The sequence below is a fragment of the Heterocephalus glaber genome, unplaced genomic scaffold (genome assembly GCF_053883595.1).
Source record: "Heterocephalus glaber isolate CG9 unplaced genomic scaffold, H.glaber_assembly_v1.0 deba00001452, whole genome shotgun sequence".
Taxonomy (NCBI): Eukaryota; Metazoa; Chordata; class Mammalia; order Rodentia; family Bathyergidae; genus Heterocephalus; species Heterocephalus glaber.
The window spans coordinates 16101158-16121816 of record NW_028258302.1 but is presented as its reverse complement, the minus strand read 5'-3'; the positions used below and the strand labels follow the sequence as shown (position 1 = coordinate 16121816).

General features: G+C 42.0%; 2 protein-coding genes and 1 long non-coding RNA gene across 8 annotated transcripts in view; 2 read left to right on the top strand and 1 right to left on the bottom strand.

The window, feature by feature from the left end:
* The window catches only part of LOC110350375 (uncharacterized), a 23929-nt gene extending 14045 nt beyond the window's left edge, over positions 1-9884 (bottom strand). For both annotated transcript variants that reach the window (XR_015452775.1, XR_015452776.1), the window contains exons 1-2: positions 9735-9884; positions 9298-9460 (exon numbers count right to left, since the gene is read on the bottom strand). This is a non-coding gene — a long non-coding RNA (uncharacterized LOC110350375). The remainder of the gene's footprint in view (positions 1-9297; positions 9461-9734) is intronic.
* On the top strand, positions 7753-20659 carry Pdik1l (PDLIM1 interacting kinase 1 like). 5 transcript variants are annotated; one of them, XM_004850636.4, is made up of 3 exons: positions 7753-8195; positions 11054-11355; positions 16529-20659. In XM_004850636.4, the coding sequence occupies exons 1-3, from the start codon at positions 8120-8122 to the stop codon at positions 17267-17269; spliced, it is 1119 nt and encodes a 372-aa protein (XP_004850693.1). In that variant the 5' UTR covers positions 7753-8119; the 3' UTR covers positions 17270-20659. The 5 variants fall into 5 exon arrangements, with proteins under 5 accessions (XP_004850693.1, XP_004850692.2, XP_004850691.1 ...); XM_004850635.4 differs by having other exon boundaries at positions 7753-8363; XM_004850634.4 differs by lacking the exon at positions 7753-8195 and adding an exon at positions 8671-8834.
* Positions 11181-20659, top strand: part of Fam110d (family with sequence similarity 110 member D) — a 34620-nt gene continuing 25141 nt past the window's right edge. The window contains exon 1 of the mRNA XM_021263103.2: positions 11181-11355. The gene's annotated coding sequence lies outside the window, so the exon portion shown is untranslated. The remainder of the gene's footprint in view (positions 11356-20659) is intronic.

Below are 20659 nucleotides of genomic sequence, written 5' to 3'. Positions count from 1 at the left end.
GGCTCACCATGTAGCTCAAGCTGGTCTTAAACTCACTATATAGCCCAAGCTGGGTCTTTTTTTTTTTTTTTTTTTTTTTTTCTGGTGCTGGGCAGCAAACTTGGGACCTTCCACTTTCGAGGCAGGTGGCAGAACCACTGAGCTAAATCCCAGGCCTCTCAAGCTGGCTCAAACTCACTGTTATCCTCCTGCCTCAGCCTCCTTCATGCTGGGATTACAGGCATTCACCATGCCCAGTTAAATGCTGGAATTCTAGTACAGCTTCAAAGTTGTATGACATTGGGATTTTTTTGTTTACATTCAGGATTTTATCTGAAGTATTTTCTGTCATCATCAGTAGGCTTTTATTGCAAGGGTCTACAGGCTGCAGAGGTCTGTTCCAAACCCAGGCTTTGGTACACAGCAGGGAGCAGAGCAGACAAAGCCCTTTCTCCTCTTGCTGACATCTAATTCACCTGTAATGGAGTGTACAAACCGGGTGTGGGCAGCTTGGTGAATTTTTATATACATGATCACCCATGTTAGTGCCACTCAGATCAAAACACAGACCATTTGCACTGCTCCAAAAAGTTTCTTCACCTCAGAAATCCCTTCCCCCAGGTAACCTTCTGGCTTTTCATTAACATACATAAATTTGCCAAAATGAGTTTATCTCGTTTTTTACTTCAGTGGTTTTAGGACAAATTCTAAATATTGAGGGGGAGGGTTTAAAGAACCAAATCTGCTCCTGTGAGAAAGCATCCTTTGCCAGTTGTGACGGCTCACACCTGTACCCCAGCACTCAGGAAGCTGCGGCCTGGGCTACCTAGCAAGACCCTGCCTCAAATTTAAAAAAAGAAGAAAGAAGAAAGAAAGAAGAAGGAAGAAGGAAGAAGAAGCCGCTGCCAGGTGAGGTGGTGGTACGAGCTTGTAATCCCACTTTGGGAAGCTGAGGGAGAAAAATCACAAGTTTGAGCCCAACCTGGGCTATGTAGAAATTCACCAAGACCCTGTCTCAAAACAATGGGAGTTACGGGGGGGGGGGGGGGGGTTAGGGATGTAGCTTAGTACAAAGTCTGTGGGTTCAGTCCTCAGTACCACCAGGCTTGTTTTTAATGACTGAAGAATATTTCAACCTATGTGTATATGATCATTCTTCCGTGTCCATGGGGGATTGGTTCCCAAACCCCTGAGGTTACAGAAATCTACCAAGTTCCTTCTATAAAATGCATAGTATTTGCATGTAACCTACATAGATCCTCCTGTATTCTTTAACCATCCCTAGATTACTTAAAATAGCTAATAGCCAGGTGTGGTGGTGCACACCCGTAATCCCAGCCCTCAGGAGGCTGAGGCTGGAGGGTCACCATGAGTTCAAGGCTAGCCTGAACTATGATGTGAGACTCTGTCTCAAAAAACAGAAACACAGTGGTTTTACCGACTGCTGCGCAAGCGCAAGGACCCGAGTTCAATCCCTGGTACAAAAAAAACCAAAACCAGAAACAAAAAAATTCTAATACATTATAAATGCTGTGCATTGCTTAGGGAATAATGACAAGAAAAAAGTGTGTCCATTTGCAGTACAGACACCACCACTGCAGGCCTAACTATGCACACAACCTCAAGGGGAGGCCTGCACGCTCCAGCAGTGAGTCTGGGGAGAGACTGCAGTCTGAGAAATGGTGGGAGCCACAGCGCTTCATTCACACAAGTGCAGCATGGTGCTTGGAGAGCAGCAAATTCAAATTTTGCTCTTTGGAACATTTTCAGTCTGCAGTTGGTCAAAGCCACACATGTGGAACCCCAGATGCAGAGAGCTGACTGCATGTTGGCACACATTTTGCTTTTAATTTCTCATTCTTTCAATAAACTACATTAAACGTCACATTTTATTTCAGAAGCAGGACTGGTTGGTAAAATGATTCATAGGTAACTGAGCATGACAGTGCATGCCTATAATCTCAGCACTCTGGGAGGCACGAGGATTGCAAATTCGAGGCCAGCCTAGACAACTTAGTGAGATCTTGCCTCAAAAAAAAAAAAAAAGAGGACTGGGGTCCAGGTGTGGTTGCACACACCTGTAGTCCCAGCACTCAGAGGCGGCTGATGCAGTATGATAACAAATTCAAGCCCAGCCTGGATGACTTAGTGACTTACCAAGATCTTGTCTCACCAAAGGGGCTGGGGACATAGTTCAGTGTGAAGGCCCCGGGCTCAATCTCCAGTGCCACTAAACAAGCAGAAGACAAAAAGGACTGGGGGTACAGCTCGGTGCTAGAGCATTTATCTAGCATTGACTTGGGAATATGGGATGTATAGGAACTCTGCAATTTCCACTCAATTTTGTTCAAGCCCCAGTAGAGAAAGAACAAAACAAAACAATACAAAACCTGTATCATATAAGCATGTAGTACACTTGAGTTCAAGTCCCAGGGTTTTTATTTGTTTGTTTTTGTACCGGGGATCAACCTTGTGCTTGTGAGGCAGGCGGCGGCACCACTGAGCTAAATCCCTGGCCCTCAAGTCCCAGTTTTGACATTTTCTAGCAGTGTGACTGGACAAATCATCTCTCATTAAAATCGGGGTTTCCTCAGTTGCAAAAGGAGAGTAGTGCCAAAGTCTCTTGGGCTAACTGTGCAGATTAACTGAAATCATATCTAGATGGCACTTTGCACCATGCCTGGCACAGTAAGTCATGTGAATATTACCTCTTATTTAATTTATATTACTAGCTATACTTATTCACCTATAGTTTATAGATGAAATTGCTTCCTGTGGACGTATCCGAACTACAGGCATCTTCATTTCCAATTATTAGGAAACTGAGTCTCCATTTCTTCAGTTATAAAATGGTATGCTAGGGCCAATAATGGATATCACCCTGGGCACGTCTGGCATTCAGGTCTGGGAATTTAGACCTGCTTTAGGCAGACACCAGCTGCATTAATAAAACCTGACACTAGGAGGCAGGATTGCTACATCCAAGTTCCCACCTGCCCTTTTAAAAAAAATTTTTGTCTCTGCTCTTTCCTCTCCCTCTCCTTCTGTGCTGAGGATTGAATCCAGGGCCTCTGCACTGAGCTACACACCCAAGTTTTTATTTTTTATTTGGAGACAGGGTCTCACTAAGTTGCCAAGACTGAGCTTGAACTTGAGATCCTCCTGCCTCAGTCTCCCAAAGTGCTGGGATTAGTTATGTACCACCACGCCCAGCTGATAGTCTAACTTTCCATTTTGAAAGAAATTAAACATACAAGACAGTAAAACAGCATAATGGATCATGTGCCTGCCACTAAGTTTCAACAGCTATGAATATTTTGCCAATCTTCCTGTTTGTTGTGCAACTTTTAGAGTATTTTAAAATATCTCAGACTTCATTTCATCCAAAGTACACAGGCATACTGTTCCAATTGAAAAAACTGAAAAAGACTTTTACCTTCACAAACACTTTCATCATTGCACCTAAGTAAAAAGAATACCTGATCTTTCCATTCATATTCAAATTTCCCTGATCCTACCAAAGATGTCTTTCTAGGGGTGGTGGCACATCCCTGTGATCCCAGCACTTGCAAGGCTGAGGCAGGAGCATTGCTGTGTTTGCGGCCAGCCTGGGTTTACATAGTGAGTTCAAGGCCAGCCTGGACTACATAGTGAGACCCTGCTTTAAAAAAACCCAAATAAGTCTTTTTGACAGCTGGCTCATATGAATCGGTATCCAAATGACTTTATTGTATTTAGTCAATCTCTTGATCTTTTTTTTTTTTTTTTTGGTACCAGGGATCGAACTCGAGTCCTTGCACTTGCGCAGCAGGCGACAAAACAAGCTCTTGATCTTTATGCTTCTCTTTTTAACTTTCACACCATGAATGTGTTGGAAAAACCAGGATACCTGTCTGTAGGATGTGCTACATTTTGAATTTGGCTGATTGTGATTTTGCCCATTCCCCATCATAGTTAGATCTTGGTTTGATTGGGCTCTTTCTTTTTTTAGGCAAGAATATTTCATGGAATGTACTATAGCCTCCTCTCAGTGATTTTAAGATTGGTCAGTGTGTTCGAGCGGTGTTAAACTCATTACAAAATTTCCCAAAACTTTTCACCAAATTAATTTAGCACCACTCTATGAACATTCCCTGGACTGTTTCATTAGGGTTTGAAAAACTGTGCTTTTTAAGTTTGCTTTGTTTTGGTTTTGTCTGTTTTTTGTTTTTTTGGTACCGGGAAATTGAACTCGAGTCCTTGCGCTTGTGAGGCAGGCAGCAGAACCACTGAGCTAAATCCCTGGCCCCTAGGTTTTGTCTGTTTTTTGAGACAGGATCTCACTATATAGTCCAAGCTGGCCTTAAACTCCTGGTGATCCTCCTGCCTCAGCTTCCCAAGCATAGGGATTACAGGTGTGCACCACCAGGCCCAACTAAAAACTGCTTTTGTAATCCTATCATTTCTACCGCATTTATTAGCTGGAATTCCTCCACAGAAAATAATCTTCTAAAGACCAGAAAAATGTTTATTTCCCTTTATGCTGCTGATAATGAGATTTTTTTCCTTAAGTGCAATCATGAAGTAGTGGATTTTTACAAATTTTATGTGTTGTAATCTTCTGAAGCAATTATTTTTCTCTTAATGCTCAAATTGTTCCACCTTTGACCAGTGAGGCCCTTTTGGATCGGTTCCTTGTCATTTTTATATGATCCCATCAGTTTCATAGATTCCTGGCTTCCAGGCACAAGGCGACCTAGTTCATCTTTCCAGCTCCAGATCTGGAATCAGCCATCAGAGGAACCTTGATTTTTTGTTTTGTTTATTTTTAATTTTTGATGTTTGTTTTTGGTACCAGGGATTGAACTCGGGTCCTTGTGCTTTCGAGGCAGGCAGCAGAACCACTGAGCTAAATCCCTGGCCCTATTTTGATTTATTTATTTATTTATTTATTTATTTATTTATTTAGTTTTGGTACCAGGGATCGAACTCGGGTCCTTGTGCTTGCACAGCAGGCGGCAAAACCACTGAGCTAAATCCCGGGCCCTTTGGCCCTATTTTTAATTTTTTAAACTTAAAAATGCTATGTAAGGGGCTGGGGATTTAGCTCAGTGGTTTCCTCATCTGCTGCACAAGCACAAGGACCCAAGTTCGATCCCCGGTACCAAAAAAAAAAAAAAAAATGCTATGTAAAGACCAAATATGTGCATAGGGCTGCTCATTACTACTGAATTCATCGTTGTTTCTAGGCCTTTTCAGCAGAGAGCTGGAAAATACATTTTTTAAGAGAAAAATGCATTCTTTATACTACTATGTAATTCAGATCTAAGTTAATCCTAAACTTCTTTTATGCTTGTAACTTTCTCCCATATCCTGAAAAATCTTGGTTCCTAATGCCATTGCTTATTTGCTTTATTTTACATCAGTTTCAAAATTGCAATATTTTTCCTAAGAATAAAACTCATGGGCCGGGGATTTAGCTCAGTGGTTCCACTGCCTGTCCTGCAAGTGCAAGGTCCCGATTTCGATCCCCGGTACCCCCTGCCCCCCCAAAAATAAGACTCATGATATACTTTGTATTTCTATGCAATTTTAGGTGTCCTTGTACTGTATCTCACAGCAGTAGTCAAAATACTAAAGCCACTTGAAATGATTTTCTCTGTGTACTTATGCCATCATCTGACACAGATGGTTCATTTGTTCGTTTCCATTTCACTTTTATAGAATGCTTTATTCTTTTTATTGAAGTATTTTATAAATGTGCAAAATGTTTACAAGTTTCCAAAAGAATAACTATGTAATAAGGTGCATTCAAGAAGTCTCATTTCCAACTCTATGCTATCCTTCAAACACAGGCAAGCATTTTGAGAAGTTTGGCATTTGTCCTTCCATTGTTTTATCTTTCAAATGTAAGCAATTAGTTCATAGGTATATCTCTCCATTACACATACCGAAGTTAGCCCACTACAAACACTACTATGCACCTTATTTCACTTAACACTAGCCTCTACAATTACAAGAAGTGCTCAAAGTGGTGGCCATTAGCTTCCAGACATTTAGTACGGCAAACTGCTATAGTATGTACAGTTTTTTGGTGGACTCTCTCTAGAGAGACAGAGATCTTGCCATATTAATGGAGTTTTGGTGGGGTTTTTTTGCCGTACTGCGGATGGAACTCAGGACCTTGTGCTTACCAGGCAGGCAAAGACAATGAGCTACACCCCCAGGCCCATATTAATTTTTTTAGTATCTATATAAACTCTTCCCATATCTTTTCTTTTTCTAGTACTGGGGATTGAACTCAGGATCTTCACACTGAGCTACACTTCCAGCCTTTTGGTGGTTTTTTGGTTCCTCTTGAGACAGGGTCTCACTCAGTAATTCAAGCTGGCCTTGAACTATGTAGCCCAGGTTGGGCTTGAACTCAAGGTGATCCTCCTACCTCAGCCTCCTGAGTTGAGTTCTGGGATTACAGGGATGCGCCACCACACCCCACTTTTGTTTTGAGGTGGAGTCTAAGTTGCCCAAGTGGAACCTGAACTTGCAATCTTACTGCCTATCCTCCAAGAGTGCTAGAATTACTCTTCCCAATATCTTTTTATGGCTGCATATCCATTCCGTATATTAAAAGTTATTCAACCAATTTTTTAGATGTGTGGGTAGTTTTTAATCTTTTGCCATTCATTAATGCCATAATGAAGAACATGGTGGACACAGTATTTCTACATTTTTGCCAATATATTACTGGCATAGGTTCCTAGAAGTCTAGGATTTAACCTAGGGCTACTGGGTCAAATGGTAAATGCATATGTAATGTAGCTCTATCTTGATAAATTACATCATTTTGCTTTCCCACCAGCAATGTAGATGCTAGCCTTAGGTGAGTTTTGATACAGTTGAGAAGGTTGCAGAGGTGAATCACAGGCAAGGTTCCTGTCCCCAGGAACTGTCTAGCAGAACGTAAACAACAAACAAAATGACAGGACCTACATAGATTTACCCTGAAGCTAATGAAGCTTAAGCTTCAGAGTCCTCCCTTGCAGGACCCTTTCTAACGGCCCCAGTGTGTACAGGGCCATTCTGTAACCTTTTTCCTAGAGAACATCTCAAATTATTCAATTTCAGGGCCACAGGACTTAAATTCACTTCACAGACTCGCTTGGGGTGTGGATTTCAAATCTCAGTTCTGCAACCGGCTTGAGAGGAGGGACTCCTACAATACTTAATTACAAAGGTGAAAAGAAAGAGCCAAAGAAATATCCCTCTCCTGACTCCCTCCCCAATAAGCCACACTGGTAGTTAGCTGTCTATACAGAGCCTTCCATATTTTTCTTCTACTTGCCAGGGCAAGAAACGACACCAGTATTCCAGAAAATCAGGTAAAGAATGGTATATGGATGGCACTCAGGACAAAAATCTCAACGAACTGCAGCAGTTTGGAGGGCTGTTACCCTCTTAGGGGAAAGGGTATTCACAGTCTATACTTTTGGTCAAATGAGGCAGAGGTCGGCTTCCTCCCTTGTAAAAGCGGACCGGTAATAAGGCCTCCCTGCTGTGGTTTGGTTAGGATCAAGTGAGCTCATTTATATAAAGACCTAAACCAGTCCCAGATTCGGAAGAAGGCTCATAAATGGAAGTCAGAAAGTAAAATGGTTGATCTTGGCAGTATTGGAGTTTCTTTGCTCATCAAGCCTTAGCACCAGGTGCAGGAACGACCACCTTACTAACAAAAATTGTAGGTGCGGCATAACCTGGGAAAGAATGGACATTTTGGGACGATGCTTACAGATCTATGTAACTGGATGGATGATTGGTCCTAGTTTGAGTGACTGTCAGCCTGGAGCTGGCTGTCGGGCCGACAGCTGCGGAGAGAGGGGATATTTGATCACCAGCCATGGGGCAGCCAAAGGACTCCGGAGGCTGAGGTCCCCAGAACCGCAGTCATGGCTGTCAATCCCCGCCCCGCCGGGCTTGGACCGGGGCGACTTCCCTCGCACCTCGCTGGCAGGATCCTGACCCTCGTTCTGGGCGTCAGGGGCGGACCAGGTTCGGACGCCGCCTCACTCTCCTTTCCAAGCCCCCCACGCCCGCGGCCACGGCCTGGGAACAATGGAGCGCCCGCTTCTTTAAGGGAGATACCACCGAGCCGGCGAGGCAGGGGATGGCGTCCTCCCAGATGATCGCACCCAGCCCCGTGCCACCGCCGCCTCGGCAACCGGGCCGCCTGAGGACAAAAGGTAATGCCTGCCTGCCGGCAGGGCGCACATCAAACCTCCCAGCTGGGACCGCGCCTGCCCGCCGGGCCGCCGCAGAGCTCCGCGTCCCGCAGTCACCCCAGCCCCTCGCGGACCAAAATGCACCAAGCGTCCCGAACCAGAGACCCCCGCATGGCAGCCCGCGTCTCGGTAGGTTAGAAGGGGGGTGCAGGGGAGGCTGCGGTCCGGCCCATGCACCCCTAGGCCCGGGTCTGCCGTCGCAGACGCTCCCCAGAGCCGTGCACGCCCACTGAGGCTGCAGGATGACCGAGCCCAGGCGTGAAGTGACGTCCCTGTTCCCGGCCGACCACCCCTGCAAGGCGCGGCGGCAGTGGTGCGCTCCGGAGCGCGCACACCTCTCGCAGCCCGGGATCCGCACCGCTCTGGGGAGGGGAGCGTCCAGCCAGACGTCGGGGGCGCGCGGGAGGCGACGCACGGTGGCGCGACGCTACGGAAAGCCGGAGGGGGGCGGGGCCGCCGGCGTGAGGGGGTGTGTCCGCGCGCTCCACGGGGCCGCGCGCCGGCCTCTGACTGGAGGCCGCGGCGGCAGAGGCGCGAGCTGCACGATAATGGCGGCCTGCAGGGCCCGTGAGAGGGAGAAGCGGCGGCAGCTACCCTGAGGTAAATGCGGCCCCTCGGCGTGGCGCCAAAGCCTTGCCGCAGAGCCGACGGCCCTGCATGTGCCTCCCTCCCCAGCGGGCCTGTCACGGACCTGTCAGCGGAGCCGTCCCGAGGAAGGCCTCGCGCTCAGGCCACACGGGTCCCCGCTGCGGCCTCTGCTCTCGCCGGGCCCCTCCCCGGGCCCCAGCCCTCCGCCTGCAGCCCAGAGTTGAACCGCTGAGGGCCGGCTCCTGAGATGAAGGCCGCGGCAGAATCTCTGCGCCTTTTCGCTGCACCTCCGGCCGGGCATTGAGCGCGGCCTGAGCCCAGCGCCGGGCAGCACCTCCGGCCCTGACTGGCTCTGGCCGGCCACCGGCATGTGTGTGGCCCGGCCGACCCGCGCCCTGTGCTGGGTGAGCGCGGCAGATCCGAGGGCCCGGGAAATGCCAGCGTTAAGTCACTTAGTTCACTCAGGGTGGCTCACCGTGATGTTTTTTGATCCAGGATCCCAAGGATTTCAGAGCCCCTTCTTTCTGCCTTATTCCGGAAGATGCACTCTCGGATAGGGATTATACCTGACCAAAGACGAGATGGGGCTGCTTCAGGGAAGGGATCCACTTGGAAATGCATAGTATCTGGCAGTCCACCTAGGACAAGAGAGAGTGCCCGCCTTTACTTCTTTGACAGGAAATCAGACACTAGGAAATACAACAGGAATTTGAAAGGTAGATGGCCAATTAGAGGAAATGGGATTTAAAGCATTCTCAAAAGCAGTCTTTTTTTAATTAAATCTGTCTTTTAGACTTAAAGTTAGCAGTTCCTAATCTCTCACAGTCTAGAACCACTCGCATTTTATCTCCCCAGTTCCACAGTATAAATATTGCACAATTCCAGGTTTTGTTTTTCGGTTGGGGCAGTTACCGGGGATCGAACTCAGGAACTTGAGCTTGCGAGGCAGGCGCGGTGCCACCGAGCTAAATCTCCGGCATCCCAGGTTATTTTTCTTGCCTATGGTGCCAATCTACAAATGAGAATTTGGGCAGTAGGGAGGCACACTTTAGACTTTCTCCATTCAACACGTGAGCGTTTCTGTGTAAGACCTTTGCTCTTGCCTTTGATTTAGCAAGGTGAATTCCAGATAACTTTTGTCGGACTGCCCCTTGATCTGTAGGATGGTTTTTCCTGGCAAAAATGACCTAGAACTAAATAGCTATCGTTAAACAACAAAAAGGTACAGTAGTTACATTCTACAAAGCTATTTTGCAAGAAATAAGAAAATAACAATTAAAATATGAACATACTGGGTTGGCTGTTTACTTTTAAGTAATAAAAACAACTACATGTTTTCAATTCTATAAGTGATCTGGTTCATTTTCAGTCTTTAAGCATAAGCCAGGTGTTTGTGTTTCAGTGAGGATTTTTTGTTTTTGCTGTTTTTATAACTGTCAAGCTTAAAGAGAAGCTGGTCACTTCCTTGCTTGTTTATTCATGATTAATAAATAAAAATGCTGAATTTGGGGATTTATTTTTAACAGTGACATTTTGAAGCAGTATAGTTTGGTGATTGGAGTCTTGGCTATCTGAGCCAGATGGCCTGGTTTCAAATCCCAGGTTCATCAGGTACTAGCTATTTGACTTAGGTATTTTACTTAATCTCTCTGTGCTTTAATTTCCATATCTCTAAAATGATTATAATAATACCTACCTCGTAAGACTATTGTGAGGAATTTTGGTTATTATGAATAAAGCTACTATATATATATAGTTTTGGTTTTTTGTTTTTTGGGTTTTTTTTGATACCAGGGATCGAACTCAGGTCCTTGCACTTGTGCAGCAGGCAGCGAAACCACTGAGCTAAATCCCCAGCCCGCTACTATATGTGTGTGTGTGTGTGTGTATATAAAAGACTATTGTGAGGATTAAATTAATATTATAAAGTGCTTGAAATAATTCCTGATACATATGTACTACCTGTTAATCTTTGTTATTATGAGAATTAGATTTGTCCAAGATATATCAAATATCTTTCAAGCACTGCAGAGTGAAACAGATGGTAACTAAATTATACATAAAGAAAAATACAAGCAGGACCAGAGATTTAGCTCAGTGGTTTCACCACCTGCTGTGCAAGCACAAGGACCCAAGTTCGATCTACGGTACCAAAAAAAAAAGAAAGAAAAGGAGAATACAAGCCAGTAGATATACCTAATTTTAACAGAGCACTTTGTTGATTTTTCTAGAAACCTTGACCTTGAAGATGGTGAGTAGCCAGCCAAAGTACGATCTAATACGGGAGGTAGGCCGAGGCAGTTACGGTGTTGTGTATGAAGCCGTCATCAGAAAGACTTCTGCACGGGTTGCAGTGAAGAAAATTCGATGCCACGCACCTGAAAATGTTGAGCTAGCCCTTCGTGAGTTCTGGGCACTAAGCAGTATCAAGAGCCAGCATCCAAATGTGATTCACTTGGAAGAATGCATCCTACAGAAAGATGGGATGGTGCAAAAGATGTCCCACGGCTCTAATTCTTCCCTTTACTTACAGGTATGTGTCACTGGATATGAAATACAGTAGAAATGATTTGTCATAACATTTGTCTGCAACAAAGAGGAATGAAAGGGTCAGATGAACTTCTCCCTTTAAATGCTGATATTTTATGGATAAGGGTAGATAGGCCTGCCAGGTATAGAATAGATGTTTGTTTTAAAACAAGGTTTTATTTAAACTTGTGATGCACATACCTAAAAATATCATAAGCCACCTGTTACTCCATGGTACTTGCCAGTCTGCATAGGAATGGGGCAAGAGAGGAGCTCTAACGTGCTTGAGACTAGAGTCTAAGAAGTTCACTTCTTTGAAATCACTGTTTTTGGAACTAAAGACAGAAGAAAAGGAAAAACCACAACAAATAGTAGCACCTATAGATAATTGGACATCTTTTTTATAAATCACTGGTTTAAACATAAGCCTTTGCTGTTTTGGAGGGTTATGTGGTTTCTTACCTAGTCATTCAGTTTCAGTTAATTTTCACAAAGCATGTAGTTTAGTACCTGAATGTTATTAACGTTGCCAGTAGCTAACATTTGGTTTCCTACTTGATTCCATGCTCTGTGCTGAGTGCTTTAGAGGCAGTTGCTCAAAACAGTCCTAAAGGGGGCCAGGGATTTAGCTAGCTCAGTGGTTTCGCCGCCTGTTGTGCAAGTGCAAAGACCTGAGTTCGATCCCCGGTACCAAAACAAACAAACAAACAAACTCAAAACAGTCCTAAGAGGAAAATACTATTATTGTCTCAATTACAGATGAAGAAACTGAGACTTAGAATAATGAATTTATCCAAAGTCACCTATCTAGCAAGTGGCAGATTGGGAGCCAAACCTAAGACCATCTGACAGCTAAAGGTTATCCTCCTTTACAAATTACTTTTTTGTAGAATTGGGAAAGTTGGGTTGTTTGTTTGTTGAGACAGGGTCTCTCTGTGTAGTTCAAGCTGGCCTTGAATTTACAGTGACCCTCCTGCCTCAGCCTCCCAAGTACAGGGATTACAGGTATGTGCCACCATACCTGGCTTGAGTAAGTATTTTTTAAAGGTTGGCTTCTGCCTTTAATCAAAATCTCTACAGCTGTTCGCACAGTAAAAAAAAGATACTTCAGACATAGCTAGTGAAAGGCCAGAGCCGAATTTAAGGCCAGTCATTCTTGGAAAAGGTAATGGCTTTCCTTGAGTGGTGTTTTGTTTTCTTTTTGAAACAGGGTCTCGCTATGTAGTTCAGGCTGTCCTTGAACTCACCATGTAGCCCAAGCTGACCTCAAATTAGAGGCAATCCTACCTGGGCCTCCCAAGTGCTGGAATTACAGATGTGTGCCAACACACGCAGCCTCCTTGAGTGTATCAAAATTCAGAATTTACCCTCAAACTTTCAGGCTTTTACCATTTAAAAGACTGTTTAAAACAGTGGTGGTAAACTTAGGGCACACATGCCTCAGCAGGCTGTTTGTTGTCATTGAAAGCTCTAAAAGGTTTGCCATCATTTTTTTAAAACATGCACACTTGGCCAGGGATTTAGCTCAGTGGTTTCGCTGCCTGCTGCACAAGTGCAAAGACCTGAGTTTGATCCCCGGTACCAAAAAACCAAAAAAACCCACGCACACCTGCAGGACATGATGGCACATGCCAGGAGGCTGAAGCAGGAGGACTGCCAGTTCGAAGCCAACCTGGGCTACATAGCAAGACCCTAAAAAACCCTAAATAGAGCCAGGAATGTGGCTCAGCAGTGCTGCGCCAGCCTGATAAGTGCAAGGTCCTGAGTTCAATTCCCAGTACTGGAAAGAAAAAAATGTAACTAAAATAATAAAGCTTTTGGACTAGGAATAACAAAGAAAAACAGATTGATCTGCATAATTAGAAACTGGGCTTGACATTGTACGATGAGAGACTTTAATTTGTTTTGCAGTTTAGCACCATATGCACTGAAGTTCTCACTCACTTTGTGTGTGTGTGTGTGTGTGTGTGTGTGTTTGTGTGTGTGTGTGGTATCAGGGAGCACTGAGGTATATTACCAGCCCTTTTTATTTTCTTTATTTGGGGACAGGGTCTTCCTAAATTTTCCAGGGTGATCTCAAATTTGTAATCCTGCTTCAGCCTCCTAAGTAGCTAGGGTTACAGGCATGTGCCACCATACCCAGCTCAAGTTTTATTTGTGTGTGTGTGTGTGTGTGTGTGTGTGTGTGCGCGCGCGCGCGCTCGCACGTTACTGAGAATTGAACCCAAGGCCTTCACACTGGGCTACATCCCTGGTCCTTTTTATTTATTACCTTGAAAAACAGGGTCATGCTCAGTTGCCCAGGCAGGGCTCCAACTTATGACCCTCCTGCTTCAGCCCCCCAAGTGCTAGGATTATAGGCATTCGCCACTGCATCTGGCTCCATACTCCCTCTTAAAAGTAGAGGAACCAGCAGCTGCTCCATAGGCTGACGCAGGAAGATGGCAGAATTCCAGATCAGCCTAGGCTAGGTTTGAACTTGAGATCTTCCTGCCTTGGCCTCCCAGAGTGCTGGAATTATAAGTGTTTGCCAATGTGCCTAGCTTTTCACAGTTTTAAGATGTAAAGTACTACTGACTTGATTCAGTGATTTTTTTTGTTTGGTTTGGTTTTTGTTTTTTGGATACAGGATCCCTCTTTATAGCCCAGTCTGGCCTCAAATTGGTGATCCTCCTGCCTCAGCCTCCAGAGCACTAGGGTGACAGGCATGCCCACCATGCCCAACATTCTGATTCAGTGATTTTTTCCTAAATTGCCTTTTTGTTCAGTAAACCTTTTCATCTTATAAAGCCTGATAGACCTGTATTGGACTACTGGCACTCTTTGTTATTGGAAGACCTTGATGAATAACCCAACTTTCCCCAGGATCTGTTTCATCATAGGCAAATTATGGGTAATAATTTCTAGTATCCATGGAAATTGTGAAAATTAGAGATGAGGCAGAAACAATACTTGGAGCACATAGGATGTACTCATTAATAAGTACTTGTATTAAAATGGCCTTTTCTGTGAATTCATTGACCAGACATTTCATAAACATATTTAGCAAGTGCCTTTTCTAAATTCTTCTATTTTAATAAAGACAGCCAATATTTATATCTCATAAAAACAAATGTGTAGTGGCACCAGAGTCCCTATGCATGGTCTTCTCCATTCTCTTTATAAAATTTGTAATTTTCTGTGTTTTTCCAGATATATTTTTCTTTATTCTCAGTGGGAATCACTGAATCCTTTCCTGATAGCTAAAAACCTCCCTTAGGATTCAAGGTCAAACAAATAATTAAGAGAGGACATAATCCATGTGTTGGAACTTAGTTTCCAATCTGTATACTTGTGATAAGGGTCATGGGTGAGAATTACAGGATGGTACAGGAGCATATACACAGGAGCGTATGTCAGGGAATCTGACATAATCTTGGAGTTGAGGAATTATGAGCTGTTTAAAACTTTAACTCAACAGGCATTAGCTAGATAAGTGACTGGCAGGCAGAAAGATCTTAAAGCAAAAAAAAGCATTTTAAGAATTAAAAGAATAGTAAGGTAGCAGTTTACAGAAAAAGCTGTTTTAGATGAGGTTAGGAGGGTCCATAGGAATCTTGGTTCACAAGGTCCCATAGCCCATATTAAAGAGCTTGGACTATATCTAGCTAATATCCATAGCTAATGTTCCCTACATAACAAAAACAAGGAAATTGGACGCTGTATTTCTGTAGCTCTAAACTAGAGACCCATGGTTACTTTCATGTGGTCTGGATACTAAAAATAGTTTTTACTTTTGTTTTTGACTCAAAGTCTTGCTATATAATCCAGGCTAGCCCTGAACTCAACTATATACCCCAGGCTGGCCTCCAACTTGGGATCCTCCTGCCTCAGGCTCCCAAGTGCTGTGACTATAGGCTTGTTTCACCATGCCCAGCAAGATTTTTTTTTAAAGGAAAGAAAGAAAATTGAAACCTTATGTGGCTTGTCAAGCCTAAAATATTTGTCTGGCCTTTCTCTAAAACATGATTTAAATATTGATTTGAGTTTGCTCAAAGATATTTAGGAAATTTGCTTTTGAAGGTAAAGCATGATTAATAACAGTGCAATGGTAAATATTTGTGTGAGCTGTACCTTTCTATTCTTTTATTTTTCTCTCTTTTCACTTGCACCACCTATGCAACAAGGAAAACACATACAAAAGAAACATCTGCAGGTCACTGCAATTGCTGTGGTTTGCCATGAGGGGAAATGGGATGAGGGGTATTCTTTGCTTCTGCCTCTGAAAATGACAAAAGGGAAGTACAAGTAAATTAAATGTAATCAATTCACTCACTCTTTGACAACACTTTGATTTTCTCTGTTCAACCCCTAAATCTGAAAAGTACTTCATACAAAAAATGTTTTTAAAGTACTATGCACTATATTTTAGTCTTTAAGAAACATGATGGGTAGAGTTCAGCTGATTGACAGATGCAGAAGATGTAGGCAAGTTGGACATTTTATGTATTTTTTTTTTTTTTTTAAATTTTAGTTTTTGAGACAGGGTCTCACTGTGTAGTTCAGGCTGCCCTTGAACTTGCAGTGATCCTCCTACCTCAGGCTCTTGAGTGCTGGGATTACAGGCATGTACCACCACACTTGGCTAGACATTTTTTTAAAGTCTCTTTTTAAAAGTTTTACCTCTTAGCTAAGAGATTGGGTATATATTCATTAGGAACAAAATGCCAGTTTAAAGTACTAAAGTTTAAAATGCACATATGGTGGGCTGTAATCCCAGCACTTGGGAATTCAAGACCAGCCTGAACTATATACTGAGACCGTGTCTCAAAAAAGCAAAACAAAAAAAGCACATATGAAAATACTGACCAAATAAAATATTCAGAGCATTTCCACTTAAAATTAGAGATTTAGGGCTAGGGTTATACTTAGTGGTAGAGCACTTGCCTAGCATGTGCAGGGACCTTGGTTCTGTCCGCAGCATTACCAAAACAAAACTGAAGACTGACTTTAACCTTTGAGTCAGTTATTTTTTTATTTTTTATTTTTTGGTACCAGGGATCGAACTTGGGACCTTGTGCTTGTAAAGCAGGCGTTGGCGGCACTGAGCTAAATCCCCGGCTCAAGTCAGTTATTTTTCTGTAACTGAATTGTATAACCTGTGCAGATGATTGTAATGGTTTTTTTTCCCCTTATAGCTTGTAGAGACTTCATTAAAAGGAGAAATTGCCTTTGATCCCAGAAGCGCCTATTATTTGTGGTTTGTGATGGATTTTTGTGACGGAGGAGATATGAATGAATATCTGTTGTCCCGAAAACCCAATCGTAAAACTAACACCAGCTTCATGCTTCAACTGAGCAGTGCCCTGGCTTTCTTGCATAAAAACCAGATCATCCACCGAGATCTGAAGCCTGATAACATCCTGATTTCTCAAAGCAGGTTGGATACAAGTGACTTGGAACCCACCTTGAAAGTGGCTGATTTTGGCCTAAGTAAAGTTTGTTCAGCCTCTGGGCAGAACCCAGAAGAACCTGTCAGTGTAAACAAATGTTTCCTTTCCACTGCATGTGGAACTGATTTCTACATGGCTCCTGAAGTGTGGGAAGGACACTACACAGCAAAAGCTGACATCTTTGCTCTGGGGATCATCATCTGGGCAATGCTGGAAAGGATCACATTCATAGACACAGAGACAAAGAAGGAACTCTTAGGGAGTTATGTAAAACAAGGAACTGAGATTGTGCCTGTTGGGGAGGCACTTTTGGAAAATCCCAAAATGGAACTTCTCATTCCTGTGAAAAAAAAGTCTATGAATGGGCGAATGAAACAACTGATTAAGGAAATGCTGGCTGCAAACCCTCAGGATCGCCCAGATGCTTTTGAATTAGAACTCAGATTAGTACAAATTGCATTTAAAGATAGCAGCTGGGAAACGTGACATATTATTTGCAAATATCTTGGATGATATGCTGCTTCTGATTTAACAGTGATGCAACATTATGTGGCTGAAAATACAAAAAACTAACTCCACATTCTAAGGGTTTAGATTTTATTGTGGGATGTTTCTTTTTCTTTATTTTTCTGAATTCAAGCCAGCCATTTTATTAGTATGTTTTAAATGTGTATTACCAATGTAAGTGTAAACATTTTTTTTTTAATGACCATTGGTAGAAGTTTGGCAGGAAAATTCTCTTAAGAGCCAAGAAAAGAGTCCAGTTTTCTGAAAATGTCTCTTAAGTATTTTAGACATTCCTTGTCAGTATTAGGCATTTCCATGGAAGAAGAGGTTTGCATGCTGGTAATGCAACCTTTGAAGCTTTGTAAAGGAGACATATATGTATATATTTATGTATATGTAAGTATGTGAATGTGTGTATTTTGCATTCCATATGAAGAAAATGCCACTTCTGTTTAAATTATTTGTTATAGGTTTGAGTTTTTGAGATTTGCTGATGAAATCAGTGATGAAAAAATAAATAAACCTCCCCTCATCTCCCTCCTTCTCCCTCCCTCTAGTGAAAAATACTAAGATTTTTGGGGGGGTAATAGTATATAGTTTTTTGGGGTTTTTTGAAACCATCATTTTGGAGGGGCTAAAATTATGAGTAAAAGTAATTGAAATTAAGCAATCCAAAGCTGCTGAAGTGTGTTTGAGCTCTCCAGTGCCCTATAGCTGTTAAGAGTTAATTATGCAATCATATATAGTGGATTGGCAAGGACACTGATAATTCAGTCACACCTTTAAGTAACTGAGCATTTGTTTAACTAATTAAACCACTGCATTGGGACATGTCTGTATTTTTTTTTTTTTTCCTGAGACAGGGTAGTCCAGGCTGGATTCCAACTCATGGCAATCCTCCTGCCTCAGTCTGCAGAGTGCTAGGATTATAGGCATGCACCACCACGCCCGGCTGACATGTCTACTTGAGCATTGGTAATCTGATACAAATCTGAACACAGGATTCTTCTGTTTCTGAAAATTTTTTGCTATAGGGCTGGGGATTTAGCTCAGTGGTTTCGCCGCCTGCTGAGCAAGCACAAGGACCCGAGTTCGATCCCGGGTACCAAAAAAAAAAAAAAGAGGTGAAAATTTTGCTATTAATGAACCGTAATACTTGATATATTAATTTTTTTATTTTAAGACTTTGTCTAAGCCTCAGCATAAAGTTGAAGAAACCAAATGAATTCTGCTGCCATGTTTCCTGCCCTTATACTGTCTCTTGTTGAATCACTGGAGTTCCTTTCATTTTGGCACTGATGCTGTTTTCTCCTGTCCCTTTGAGATACTAATGATAGTAATAATAGTTGTCTTAACTATTATCACCTTTCTTTAAAAGTGGAAGATGATACATATACAGCTTGGTAAGTGGATAAAATACTGTGGCATCAACTACTTTTCCAATAGAAAAGTTACTGATTTTATACCATCACTTGGTATGGTACGATCTATGACAGAAACCAAGAGACTATCATTCCTCTTGAAGTTAGTTTAATTTTAACTGTATGGTTCTCTCCAGTTTTTCTGTAAGTACAGATGGTTAAAATCTAAGGAAAGAATGCTTTTCTGAAAGAGAACATTAGCCTTTGAGGTTAAATAGACTTTACATTGTATCTAGATTGATCTTTCTAAAGCACCAGAATCTTTCTAAAACACTAGAGTTCAAAAAGTCAAAATAGTACTAGAATTTTGAAATTATTGATAGTTTCCATAGTGTCCTTGGGTTTTTTTTAACTTCTACAACTTTTAGAATATTACTATCATTTATCTCCCATTTAAAATGTGTTCAGATAATTGAAGGTAAAACATCACAAAAAAATTGGAGTATGTAAAATTTCTAGACAGTGTATTACTTAATCTGGAAGTTCAAAATTTGGACTGAAAGGTTAAAACCTTAGGGCCAGGGATTTAGCTTAGTGGTTTTGCTGCCTACTGCACGAGCGCAAGGACCGGAGTTCAATCCCTGGTACCAAAAAATAAATAAATAAAACCTTAAAGTGAAAAAAAGTCATATACATCTAACATCATTTCAAGCTATTAAATAGAATTCTTTTGGAAAGTAAAAGTGGCACTACACTGGAATTTCATGGTTATTGACTAATCCACCAAATTAGTTTTAACAGATCTGACCAAGGGGATTGAGTTGCTGGAAGTAAGAAAAAGCAAGTTACAATGTCTTACGAATAATGCAGCACCTCACAGCAGATAGGTGGGTAATAACCTTGCTAGCACTTCATTCGCTCTTTATGTATCTGTACTTGGAGCCACAGTTTCCTAAGCACTTGGTTTTTGGTCCTGCCTCATTTAAAATAGTTAATGATTATAATTTATTTCGTTTTGTTTTTTCTGGTGCTTGGTCTCGTACATACTACACAGATGCTTTACCACTGAGCTACATCCCCAGCCCTGATTATAGTTTATTTTGAAAGATTTTACTTGTGAAGTAGAATTTTCTTTCATTGGGGATAAAGGTATGAGGTGATCAGGAAGTTTCTTCTGGAATTTTCTCAAGTCCTTGTATTCTAAAATATCCAAACAAAATGATAAATTCGTTGTTTTCCTTTGTTCTTTCAGTCAGAGGTATTTATTAAGTACCTACTGTGTGGTCAGCACTAAAGATTAATTGATAAAAATGTTAAGTTTTAAATGGCATTTAGCCACAAGTCTTTCCCAGCCAAGAATAAAAAATAAAAGATGATTGGTGATACTTGGAAATTCCCAGATACTTGCTAGAGGAAAAATGAAATGGAGAATTTATGCACAGTGCCTTGCCCATAATAGGTACTCAATAAACAATTATTCCTCATAGTCTCTTGCCATGGTTTATATAGTGTTTTATGAAATTTGTCTTAATTGAAAAAGACCAAATATTCAAATAAGCTTATAGGCAGCTGTGTCCAGTTGAAATATAGGGTTTGTACAGTTAGTTCCTAGAATGTTACTTTGCACTAGTTGTCATTTAAAAAGATGGGGTTCCTGTAGATTTGTGGTGCTATGGGATACTTTGTCATTATGATGAAGTAAATGTTAAGTGTCAGATAAATAGCACACAGAATAGTTCTTTCTGCTGGTCTGGTTTTTTTTTTCTTTCTTGTTGTTTTTAATTGTAAAATGTTACCAAACTATTGTAGCAGCTACAAAATAATTCACCAGCATGACAAAATGGTCAAAAAAATAAGTCATCAGCACTTCAGAAATGAAAGCAACTTTTGAAATTTTCTTTTAAAATTGTCAAATATATTTTATGAAGAATTTATAAAAGGGGGAAATGATTGTAATTTATTGTTCATGACAGTTTGTTTTTTTTTTTTTAAATAAAGTGAGTTTCAA